At 42.1% G+C, this 12,565-nt stretch overlaps 1 protein-coding gene across 3 annotated transcripts in view; it reads left to right on the top strand.

Annotated features, from left to right (window-relative positions):
- GRB10 (growth factor receptor bound protein 10) overlaps positions 1-12,565 on the top strand; it is a 70,302-nt gene that overhangs the window by 31,294 nt on the left and 26,443 nt on the right. For 2 of the 3 annotated variants that reach the window (XM_018558050.1, XM_018558051.1), the window contains exons 4-6: positions 3,928-4,043; positions 8,128-8,202; positions 9,043-9,180. In XM_018558050.1, coding sequence (XP_018413552.1) covers positions 3,928-4,043; positions 8,128-8,202; positions 9,043-9,180 — 329 coding nt within the window. The remainder of the gene's footprint in view (positions 1-3,927; positions 4,044-8,127; positions 8,203-9,042; positions 9,181-12,565) is intronic. The other variant, XM_018558052.1, reaches the window with a different exon arrangement.

Below are 12,565 nucleotides of genomic sequence, written 5' to 3'. Positions count from 1 at the left end.
ATGCCAGGAAAACATGCCCCAAACCATAACACTGCCCCCACCAGCTTGAAGGGTTGTACTCATGCATGTGGGGTGCATGCTTTCATGCTGTTTCCGCCAAATTCTCACTCTGCCATCTGCATGATGCAACTGGAAACGTGATTCATCGGACCACATTACTTTTTTTTCCAATGCTCGACTGTCCAATCCTTGTGTTCCTGTGCGAATTGGAGACGTTTTATCTTAACTGCAGACAGCAAAGGTGTTCGAACAGACCTTCAGCTTCCATATCCCATACGATGCACTGTAAGGCGAACAGTGCGTTCAGAGATCATTTGATTGGCTAGATTTTTCTTAACTTTAAAGTGTATGTTAGGCCTAATTACCTTCTCATTCGCTCCCTCTTGCTTTGTTTATATAGCCTTTAGGCTTTGTTCACACCAAATGCAGACCAGATCTGCATGAGTTTCTGCACACGCAGTGCCGCATTTTTGCCGCGTTTTTCAGGGCCGTTTTAGGTTAAAAAAAAATTAATTTTAAAATGGGCTTTCCAAGGCGTTTGCATCAGTATTTGATGCGTCTGTATGCGTTCCAGAGCAGGTAAGTAAGGCTTGTTGCAGGTTTTTTTTACATGCTCTGGAACTGAACGCTGCTGTGTGGACTAGAGCCCAAAATACCATTGGCATGCATTGGACGCAGTTTTGATCCGGTCTATAACTGCTCTGCTCCTGGAATGCATTTGGTGTGAACAAGCCCTTACCTTTGTGCTGCCAGAGCAGTTTTTGCATGCGTTTTAAAATGCACGTTTCAGATCTGAAGATCACTTAAACACAACACTCCCCTCCCCCAAAATTATATATTTTCTGAGACCCTATTAAATTTAAACAAATGGTCTCCGCTGCAATTTTTTTTTATCCTGCATATTGGCACAACTGTTTGTCACATTCAGATGTTCAGAAAAAATACCTACATTATTTTGGTGCACAACATAATACCTCATACATCTTTGGTGTAACATATTGAAGTGAATGGCACCGTAGCCACACCCTCCGGCTACAATGCAATCGGCCCCACGGGATCACAATGCACATTATGCCTGTGGTCTGGTCCGATCAAAATAGTGCTTGCAGCATTTTGTTTCGACCAGACCGCAGGCATAATGTGCCTTGCGTTTTCGTGTGGACGATCGCTACGGTGCCATTCACTTCAATGGACTGCCACGCCCTCTCCTGTCCCACAACATAGTGAACTGTCCACGATGCAGTGCGTTCTGGCAAGAATTGGTCTGGAACGCACTGAATCTGCTGTGAACGAGGCCCAAAGGTGCCCACACACCTTACAATTATCTGCAGATTTTCTGTGGTCAGATGGAAAAAGTGCAACAGATTGACCCAGGTGGAGATTTCTCTATCCACACAGTTAAGTGTAGATGGAGGAATCTGTTGCACCTTTTCCATCTGACTACAGAAAATCTGCAGATAATTGTAAGGTGAATGGCCAGCTTAAGTCTCCTCATTCCAAAAACAAAGTGCAATTGTGCTCCACTCCAAAAAGGTGTATTTCTTGTGTGACAGTCTTTCTGTGCAATCAATACACTCACCAGACTACTTTTGACGGCTATTAAATGGTCATACTGCGCTCTGATTACAATCCTTAGTGAACCACTCTCCAAAAACAGCTGATGGCAACCCCCTGTTTTTCTGGAAACTGTTGGTCGGTTCAAGTTGTTCCAATTCCTGTCAATCCACCTTCTAGACCTTCTGCCAATATTAACCTCCTCCGCACTGTTCTCCTTATAACTCATTCAGTGCCCCATGGAAAAAATGTAGAAGCCACATAGTATAAAATCTTTAATCATAAAGTCTACAAAAACTTACATTCAAAGCTTAGTAGACAAACTGTATGCTAGTAGAGGAATTATACAGTGCTCTGTGATCAGCAAAATGACGTCGGCATGTTAGCGCCTCCTTGACATGTTTCATCTTAAAGACTTTTTCAAAAAGTCTTTACGATGAAACATGTCAAGGAGGAGCCAACACGCTTGAATTAAAAGGCGATATTGGCACAAACACTTAGGATGTCACACTAAGAAATACCTTTTGGGAGTGGAGTACAATTGCACTTTTATATTGTAGAAATAACCTTTTAAAATACTTTTACCTTTTTTTTTTTTTTGTGTGCTCTAGACTAATTTTGTGGAGTTGCACACGCGATCTGGTTCACAACACATTGCACATGCAGTTTTGAGACTGTATTGATTTGAACTATTGGGGGTGTCACATATTGTGTTGGGTAATCCCTAAGATCTTTAATGCTTATCTAGAAGTGTTTTCGTTTTTGTTTTGTTTTTTATGTGCAGTGGCTTTGTCTTGGAATATAATTTATTTTTTTTGTTATGCATTGTGAATGGGAACATGTAAGAAAAATAAAATAGGAGAACTAGCTCCTTTTAAACTAGCGTCCTCCCGTCACCCTAAGCTCAGTATACCGCGAGCTACAGCTCGCGGTATACTGAGACGCTGAAGCGGATCCCGACAATTATGTCTGGATCCGCCCAGCTGCGTGAGTGAAAGCTGGCTCTGCCTATCTAGAGGCAGAGCCAGCTGTACCCGCCCCCTCCCCCCATCCTGCCAGTCAGCACTGGAGGATCGGAGGGTGGAATCCAGCCCGTATGTGTTCGCTCACCTCCCGATCTACTGAGCCGACCTGTGATAGTCTCATTGTCACAGTTCGGCTAGAACTATGAGGTGAGTGAAAAGCACTCACCTCATAGTTCTCCTTTAAGCATTTCATGTCCCAACTATAAGTTTAATTATTTTGGCTGTTTAACACTTTTCTATTTTGATTTTTTGTTTTCTGTGTAAAACTTGCCTTATATTGAGACATCTTAATGTATGTACTGGTGACTGGGGAGATATGTATGCTGTATTGAGTTTTAAGACTTGTTCACACCAGGCACATTAAGCTGCGTTGATCAGAACTGAACACATGCTCAACAAAAGGCCACATAGAAAACTGTTTTCTGTCCCCGTTCACTCCATATTGTGGTGGTGTGTGGTGCATAAAAATGTAGCGTGTCTGCATGTTTACGCAGTGCAATGCACATCAGTGTTAACGCACAGCATGTCACATTGTGCTGCAGTGCAAGCAAAAGGAAATTTTAATTTTGTGACCTTTTTAATAAAGCTAAAAAATAGTAGTTTAGTGTGTAGTAACAGTCACACTGCCAATACCAATGCACACCAGCAGGTGCACATTATATTGGAGCACAACGTGTGCCCACTTTTTTGAGCAGGCCCTTAAGGGAGCTCTCACTTAAATGGTAAAGAAATCAGAAGTTAACAGAGAATCTGACTTGCAATTGTACCTTCCGATTTCCTTCTGAACTGATGTGCTGCGATCTGTTTTTCAAACTCATGCTAACGGAAGGGCACCAAAAAATGAATAGGTGTAAATGGGACTAGCTCACCGGATCAATTGCGCTGGGGAAAAAAAAGTAGTGGATGTTCTGTCCTTTTTTTTTTCTTTTTTAATGGAACAGAGCTTTTGAACTGTCCCCCATTTACACCCATTCATTTTTGGTGCCCTTCCATAAGCCCCCATTGAAAGGCATTTCGCAATACACCGTGGGTCACAACGCAAAGGATCGCAACAGTGGATCTGGTGTGAATTGATCCTAAGTTTGTGTAAGAAAGGTGTTTTTTTTTTATTACTAATTTCCTTTGTACAACACTGCATTTATGCTGTTGGATAACTTTTTTTTTTTTATTGGCTCCTACCATTCTACAAAAATTGGTGTGAGGATGGGGTGGAAAAATATACCTAATTTTTATCTTCATTGAGCTTACCAAAAGCAACCGTGTCTAATCAAGATCTTGCGCGGTTTATTTAGCATGTTGTCAAATAAGATCCTGATTAGTTAAAATCTTTGTCTATCCTTTACCCTAGAGAGATGCCTTGAAGACCATGAGCTTGTAGTACAAGTCCAATCTGTGATGTCAAGTGAATGCAAATTTCTGTTCAGGAAGAATTATGCAAAATATGAATTTTTTAAAAATCCGGTGGTAAGTATAAACGCTCAATTTTCGAAGATACATTTAGCTGTTTTTGGCTGATGCAGGTTGTAGATACATATGTAATATATAATTTCATTTTATAATTCAATGTAGATAAATGTCTTTATTTTTTGCTGGCTAGGATAGCACTAGGCTGTATGAACATACCACAGACACTTCTCCTCTGGACTGACAAGACGCATTTGCAAACAGGCAAATACAGACATAGGCAGATACTGATCACTCAGAACTGAGTGATCTGATTGAGTGGTCGCGTGTTGCCGCTTTGTGATGCCTTCATTGCATCGCGCACTGTGATTGGCTGGAGATGATCTTTTTCATCTCACGACGCTGCGCTACGCACGCTGTCGCCGGGCAGAGCGGGGGATCGGAACTCACTAGACACACTGCAGGCGAAGGACCGCGCTGCTTCGCCTGCAGTGTCACGGCCTTAAACCTCTCGTCCATGGAAAGTCGCACGCGTTCCTTGGGCGGCCCGGTACCATTTGATCCACAGACCGATAACGGTCCGCGGCCCGGGGGTTGGGGACCACTGCACTAGAGCATACAACTGTTAACTGTATCTAGTCATACAATTTGTGACCATCTTTGCTAGAATCTTATTTTTTCAACCATACTGCTGAAGTGTATTAGACAAGAGAACTCCGAGGGACATACCACCACTGGAGCAAGAGGGGTGAGGTCTCTGCCATAGGATTGAGGCTCCGGTGAGTATAACTACTTTCAGATCCTAGAGAAAAACTAGCAGTGTGAGTGGCCCCTTCTCAAGGGTTAACTTTGGAACTGCCAGGAGCTCTTTAACACCTTCATGACTGAGTTTGTTTAGTTCTGTTCGTTAATGACTGACACTTTTTACATTTTTGCTGTGCGATTCTTCCACGGCAGTAATATACTGTCCTAAGTGCACCCACACATTATATATTAGAGGACAGATAGGGCTATGTATTTATCACATTTGTGCCTACACCTCACTTAGGATGAATAAAATATAAAAAGAGGAAAAAAGTAAAGAAAACCTTTTTTTTTTTTAAATATATTTTATTTTAGAACACAGCTAAAAAAAAACAGTAAAATAAAAAAATGTGTCCTTTTTTTTTTATTTGGAAATGCTTCACATCCCTAGGATTTCAGAAAATGTTCTGTACTTCCCAGCCGAAAACTAAAAGCTAGCATTTTATTTTTTTTTCTCTGAAAACTAATGGTGCTCACCTGGCATACAATGCCAGTGTCGCACTGGTGGCAGCGACATACTTTGAGCATGGTTGTCATAAGGGGGTTAAATATAAAATTAACCCATTTGGGTGTAAAACAAATCTGCAATTGTAAGGGGTTAATTTTTAGTGTGTGTGTGTATACACTATATTGCCAAAAGTATTGGGACATTCCTCAATCATTGGATTAAGGTGTTCCAATCACTTCCATGGCCACAGGTGGCAGGCCACATAAAATGACAGAGCGCTGTCAGCGCATGCTGAAGCGCACAGTCTGCAGAAGTCGCCAACTGTCTGTAGTGTCAATAGCTACAGTCCAAGCTTTTGTGGCATTCAGCTTGGCACAACAGTGCGTCCAGAGCTTCATGGAATGGGTTTCCATGGCCGAGCAGCTGCATCCAAGCCTAACATCACCAAGTGCAATGCAAAGCATGGGATGCAGTGGTGTAAAGCACGCCACCACTGGACTCAAAGTGGAGATGTGTTCTCTGAAGTGGCGAATAACGCTTCTCTACCTGGCAATCCGATGTACGTGTCTGGGTTTGGCTGTTGTCAGGAGAACGGTACTTGTCTGACTGCATTGTGCCAAGTGTAAAGTTTGGTGGAGGGGGGATTATGATGTGAGGTTGTTTTTCAGGGATTGGGCTTTGGCCCTTAGTTCCAGTGAAGGGAACTCTTAAGGCATCAGCATACCAAGACATTTTGGCCAATTTCATACTCAACTTTGTGGGAACACTTTGGGGATGGCCCCTACCTGTTCCAACATGACTGTGCACAATGTGAACTTGAGCGGAGACTGCGAGCCAGGCCTTCTCGTCAAACATCAGTACCTGACCTCACTAATGCGCTTCTGGAAGAATGGTTAAACATTCCCATAGACACACTCCTAAACCTTGTGGACAGACTTCCCAGGAGAGTTGAAGCTGTTATAGCTGCAAAGGGTGGGCCAACTCAATATCGAACCCTACGGACTAAGACTGGGATGCCATTAAAGTTAATGTGGCATGTGTCCTAATACTTTTGGCAATATAGTGTGTGTATGTAAATATAGAATATTACATTTTTTTTTCTTTACACATTTCTGTAAAAATTTTTACACTTTATTTTCATTTTTAATTGTATCAAGTAGTCATTTGGGAATTGATCTCACTATGACTGCTTGATAATTTAATAAATGTTTTGGTTATTAGGCTTCTCCAAACTTAAGCTGTCAGGCTCAATGTCACTAACATTCCTGTCCAGTAAAGCTTCTGATCCTTCCTAGAATAATCGGAAGCCTGCAACATTGTTTCAGAATAAAAACATGTAGCTTTCTATTCTGAAACATTGTAGAAAGTCGGTACAAATCGGAGCCCGATCTGTACGAGCTGTCACAGTGGCAGTAAGTGCGGTAAATATCCCCTGAAAAGGATAGGGTGTCTGAAAAATCTTTCATTAATGGATGCCTCAATATTGAGGCATCGATTAAAGAACAGTAACCTCTGATTCGCTTTGGTTACTGGCATTCCACCGCCCCGAATAACAGATCAGGTACAGTGTACGTGATCAGTCATTTAAGCAATTAGTGGTGGGGACCTACAGTGCATGTCTCCTGTCATGAAGGCGTAGGGATTAAAGAAACTGGGCGTTTAGATAGTGATAATGTGGCCTTTCGTAACTTTTAAGCTGGCCATACACATAGATTTTCTGCAGAATTCCTGTGGTCATATGGAAAAAATGCAACACATTCCTCCATCTACGCTAAACTGTGTGGATGGAGGAATCTCCCACTGGGCCAAGCTTCAGTATCTTGCTAGTCGGCCCAGCTGGCCCATGGGAGATTTCTCCATCCACACAGTTTAGTGTAGATGGAGGAATCTGTTGCACTTTTCCATCTGACCATAGAAAATCTGCAGATAATCTATAGGTGTATGGCCAGCTTTAGATGTCGACCTTGATTTTCCTACCGGCACTAAAAAAAGTATAGAAAAATAGAGCAAAGAAAAATGCTTATTTCAATGATTTACTGTTGGGCACCGAAGATTCTGTTAGCACAGAGTACACCTCAGATGCAGTGTTTAGTTGATTCAAATGTCAATATTTACTTTATACAGTAATGAACAATTGAGTGTCTCTTTGGGCACACCTACACACATTAACAAACAAGTGCAGATGGGATTAGACTTCTGCAATAAAGAGCTGTCCGGTCAATGTTTACATTTCCTCGAAGCTCCTTATTGCTTTTACCCATGAATTCTTAAATGTATCGCCATCAGCACAAAATATGTTGGTTGAATTGCCATTTCTTCTCTGTCTCGTAATGGAAGATAGCAAATGTTTAATGCCATTACCGTTTCAAGGGCTATAGCTGCTCCAAAAGGTTTCTTGAGTTATTATACCTCATCCTTAATGTTGTGGGAAGACCTGAAAGGGCATTTCATATTTCAAAAACTGCAGTAAAGTTTGTCTTTCTGCATTGAGGAGCATGCCGGCATTCCAGCTCAGCTATTTGAGACCCTAGGAAATGGTAACGGGGTTCCTTGAGTTGCAGCTGTGTCATAGCCAATTAAAGTGGACTTGAACTCAACAATTACATTTTATGCTGTAGTGAACAACCAGAAATATTGTGCCTAAGCTGTATCTTGAAAGATTTACATTTTAATCTTGACTGTCTTTAAAAAAAAACAACAACAAACTGTAAGATTTGGTGATGTCGCGGTCATGTGCTGCTCACTGATCTCCTTTCTAAGCCAGAGAACCTGCAGTGCAAGGGTCCACTTTCTGCTTCATTTAGTCTTTGGATCTGTAGCAATGTTTTTGCTTGCATGTATCTAACTATGGATAGCTCTATGCTGTGGATTATAATCAATCTTTCTTTTTAGAATTTCTTTCCAGAACAGATGGTTTCTTGGTGTCAACAATCAAATGGTAGCATTCCTCAATCTGATTTATTGCAGGTAATAACGTTTAATGCATGTTGATTGTAAGTATGTAATTAAACTTGATTGTCATTAGGGAATGCTCCTGCCATTAGACTTTTTTTTGTTCCTCTTACCCTGCACCTACATACCAGTTAGTATTGTCATCTTTGGTTATAATCACTGAGACTATACTGGTCTTATTTGTAAAACAATTTTTTTTTGGTTACCGGTCATTCATATACAGTATAATGCCCTGTCATTGTATATTTGGACATATGGGTACTTGTAAAATGTAATTGTTTAGAGACAATCGGAAAGGAATTTGAGCATCCAAAGGCAAATTGCCCTTTGAGATTTAACAAGTCTGAGAATTGCAAAGATTTGCCATAACAAAAACAAGCAGTAACATGTAGAAAGCACTGGTTGCATGCGTGAATATCTCCATAACTGAATAAGAATTCCTTTTTCTTTCACAAAAAGATGAATCCTTTCATCAGTTATACCTAAACACTTCACTATTTCCATATAAGAGCCATAAAAAGGATGCTTGTAGTTATATCCTACTGCCCCAGCCTCCCTTCCCCAATCCAGAGAATTATCACTTGCTAGATTGCCTGTCAGTTTCTCAAATCTTCCTGGCAGCGAGCAGTGCATGTGCTCAGAAATTGTATGGACTTCCAAGTAAGAGCTCATACTTGGAAGTCTATAGAAACTAAGATTGCAGAAGACATGGGCAGTAGGAATACTTTTTGTTTTAGAAGAGTGAAGCAATAAACGCAGGCCACAACTGATCATCTAGTCAACAGACTGGAAAGACTGATTTTATTGTCTGACTCAACGTTTGGTTGACACCAGGTCTTTTTTTTTTATACACAGAATTTCTTGAATGCCAATAGTTGTCCAGAAATACAAGGCTTCTTGTATGTTAAAGATCTAGGAAAGAAGTCATGGAAGAAACTTTTCATTTGTCTGAGAAGATCTGGACTTTATTGCTCTACTAAAGGAACCTCAAAGGTATGCACCTATTGTGAACTTGCAAAGTTGCATTTTAAGCAATTAAAGGTAATTTTGTAATAAGCATTGAGTCATATCAAATTGTTTTCAGAAGGGTTCTCCCCCCTCCCCCCCAGTACATCGCTTAGACCAGTGCTTCTTAAAGTGTGGGTCGCGACCCCATGTGGGGTCCCGCAAGTTAACAGGGGGGTCACGATCCGAGTCCCGGGCCAGAACCGCCGTCAGGGGGTTATGGCCGGTACTTGTGTGAGGGGGCCCAGGCGGCCGAGGAGGTCTGGGCTCCAAGCTAGATTGTTTTATTTCAGTTTAATGTATAATTTGCAGTGTAGTGTAGTTTTTAAGGTCGTGCCCCCCCCTGTGCGCTCGGTACCTTCCTGAGCACGTGTGTGCAGGAAGTTTTTTTTTTTACATTGACTGAACTATTAGGCTAGGGGAGGGGGGAGACACCGACGTTGGGGTCCCTTAAAAATGTCCTCGGCCAAAAAGGGGTCACGAGTGGAGAAAGTTTAAGAAGGCCTGACTTAGACAATTTCACTTTCTCAAAAGAAGAAAAAGCCCCTCCCCCTATTTGCTTATCTATCTCAGAACTAGGGATGCACCGCAACATATCGACCGAAAATGGCACTTTTGCCTAAAATGCCGAAAGTGCAATTTTCTGGCTGATATAGCAGTGCATCCATTATTTCTCTCCCTTCTGGGCGCTGCTCTGTGTCCCAGCGGGGAGGAGAGAAACTGTCACAGGCGGCCGAGCGCTGCGAGAGGCCGGTGTCTCTCCTCCCCACACAGCTCAACTTCCTGTCACAGATCGGGAGAGCAGTGTGGGCGGAGACAGCCAGTGCTGTCACAGCTGGCTGAGCTCCGCCTCCTGTGACCTTGTCAGGAAGGAGAGCGGTACAAACACTCAGTGATCACTGAGTGTTTGTAAATAATTGAGGACACCGTATGTTTACTATATCCTCAATTATGAATGAAGGGGAAGTGATCTACATCACTTCCTGTTCATTCATAATTGCGGCTATAGTAAACATACTCGGTCATGTTATAAATGAACGGGAACACCCAGAGGATTCCTGTTCATTTACAACATGGAATGTAGAAAAAGATTGAGGACTGTCCTCAATCTTTCTATATTAAAGAGAAATATCAGGGTCTGTTTAGCCCCCTAATTCCCAGAAGTGTCCCCCAACCTAGTGTCTATTTACAGGCAGTCTGGTGGCAACCGAAAACCCTGCGGTTCATAAGTTTCATTACCAGGCTCTTTGAAGGCTTAGAACAGCCACATCTACCCTAGCCACATGTTCTGTTTTTATTAGGTTTTTTACAAAGCAAACACTTTGCAATTGAAAGTAAAAATGGTGCATACATGCACAACAGGAAAACTGTGTTTCTTGTAGCTTTGATAGGTTTATAATAGGGATGTCCCGATATCACTTTTTAAAGACCAAGTACTGTCCCTCCTGTACTTGCCGATACCAATTACCGATACTTTTTCTTAAAGGGACATGTGACATTTTTTTCTAAAACAATACAGACTAATGATTTTAGGGCAGTTTCTCACCAGGGCTGTGTGCATTGGAGGCGACAGGTTCTCTTTAAGGTGACATTAGGGGTCTTTTAGACCTAGTGTCACCTATCTACTTCACTGGATTCACTGAATGTAAATACAGCAGGCAGTGGCTGGGAGCAATAGCCAACCTGCTATTGGATATTTTAAATTGCAATAGCCAATAGCAGGCTGGCTATTGTACCCGCCTACTGCCCTCTGTCATCAAAGGAAGGAACTGAAGACAAAGTTCTCAATCAGGTCCTCTGCTGATTGACAGCAGGCAATGGGCGGGTAAAATAGCCAGCCTGCTATTGGCTATTGTTACAAGTGTTAATTCCTTTTCCACTTGATGAAACTGTTTGCTTTTGGTGATGTATCTCAGTGACAGATGTCGGTGCTCCTTATGTGATAAATTTATAAAATCTGCACTTATGGGTGGAAATGGAGTGTAATTAAAAGCTGCTCCTTATGTGTTTAATAATAATGCCCTCACCAGAGGTACACAGAAGTTTTCCCTCTCAATCAAAGAAGAGAAGGTCCATTCTGTGTGAAGGCAAGATTTACAGCTCCTCTCCTCCCCTTGAGCACACTGAACGGACATTATTTTCTTTCAATGAGAGTGAAAACTGCTGTGTAGGTCGGGTGACTGCATTACACATAAGGAGCACGGACATCTCACACTTAGTGATATATTACCAAAAGCAAACAGTTTTACCACGTTGAAAAGGAGGGGACACGGAGGAGCAGCAGCTAATGTACAGGGGGGAGGGGGCAGCGGGGGAACTCGCAGCTGGAGTCTCTTCTCTTTTATGCTGGCTACAGAGGTCTGAAAGGGACACCGAGCTCTGCAGCCAGCACCAGCAGGGAGAAGAGACTGTCCACACAACACTTACCGCCCGCCATGCTGTCACACTTCCTTCCGGAGAGGTCAGAGCGGAGGGAGCCTGTGTTTGGTGGAGAGGTATTCTGGGGGAGGGGCTATGCGGGTCAATGGCCGAAGGTAGTTAAAAAAATGTAAAGGGCCGGTATCTGATCTATGCATCGGGGCATTTTCAGGAGTACATGTACTCCTGAAAATGCCATGTATCGGCCCCGATACCGGTACATGCATCAGTATCGGGACATCCCTAGTTTATAAGCTGATGGTTCTGCAGGTACAGCAGCAGGACCAAGTTTTCTGACCTCTGCTTTGATCTCTGCTAGCTGAATAGCTCAGCTTACATTTGCTTTGCTTAAAGGACAGAGCAACAGTTGCACCCTGTGTGTTGCCTTATGCGGCAGCTGCATTTATTAAAATAAGTAGCCAATAAAAGGTATCGGACAGAGAAGGTTTAGGGTGGGGGTAGGACTACCTATTTGCCCAGTTCATGGCAAATAGTTGGTATTAAAAGCCCTAGTTTCCCTTGCAGGGCAAACAGCTGAAGGTTCATTCTACGTGGATATATGCCAAAGCAAACCTTGTTTAGTTTCTTTACAAGGGAATGTATTACATTTTTTATGGAATATTGCATAATGGCCACTAGATGGTGGTGAGCATAGAAATTATGCCTTTCCTATGATTTTTTTTTGCTCCATTTAGTGGCCATAATGCAATATTGAATAGAAACATTCAAACATTCATTTGACTTGTAAAGAAAAAAAAACTAAATGTTAATTTTGGCATATATTAATACAGAGTGAGCATTCACAGATATTAATAGACCCCTTTTGGGTTGTCCTTCCATTGCATTTGACCATTATTTATTAGGAATTATACTATTTATGTAACATGATCTACAGTATTGTGTTTCTGGATGTACAAAATATCTCCTGAAGCTAGTATGAACTGTTCTGTGCTGT

The sequence above is a fragment of the Nanorana parkeri genome, unplaced genomic scaffold (genome assembly GCF_000935625.1).
Source record: "Nanorana parkeri isolate BGI_ZX_2015 unplaced genomic scaffold, ASM93562v1 scaffold317, whole genome shotgun sequence".
Taxonomy (NCBI): domain Eukaryota; kingdom Metazoa; phylum Chordata; class Amphibia; order Anura; family Dicroglossidae; genus Nanorana; species Nanorana parkeri.
Note: the sequence above shows the minus strand (reverse complement) of the source record. Positions and strands in the feature narration are given on the sequence as shown.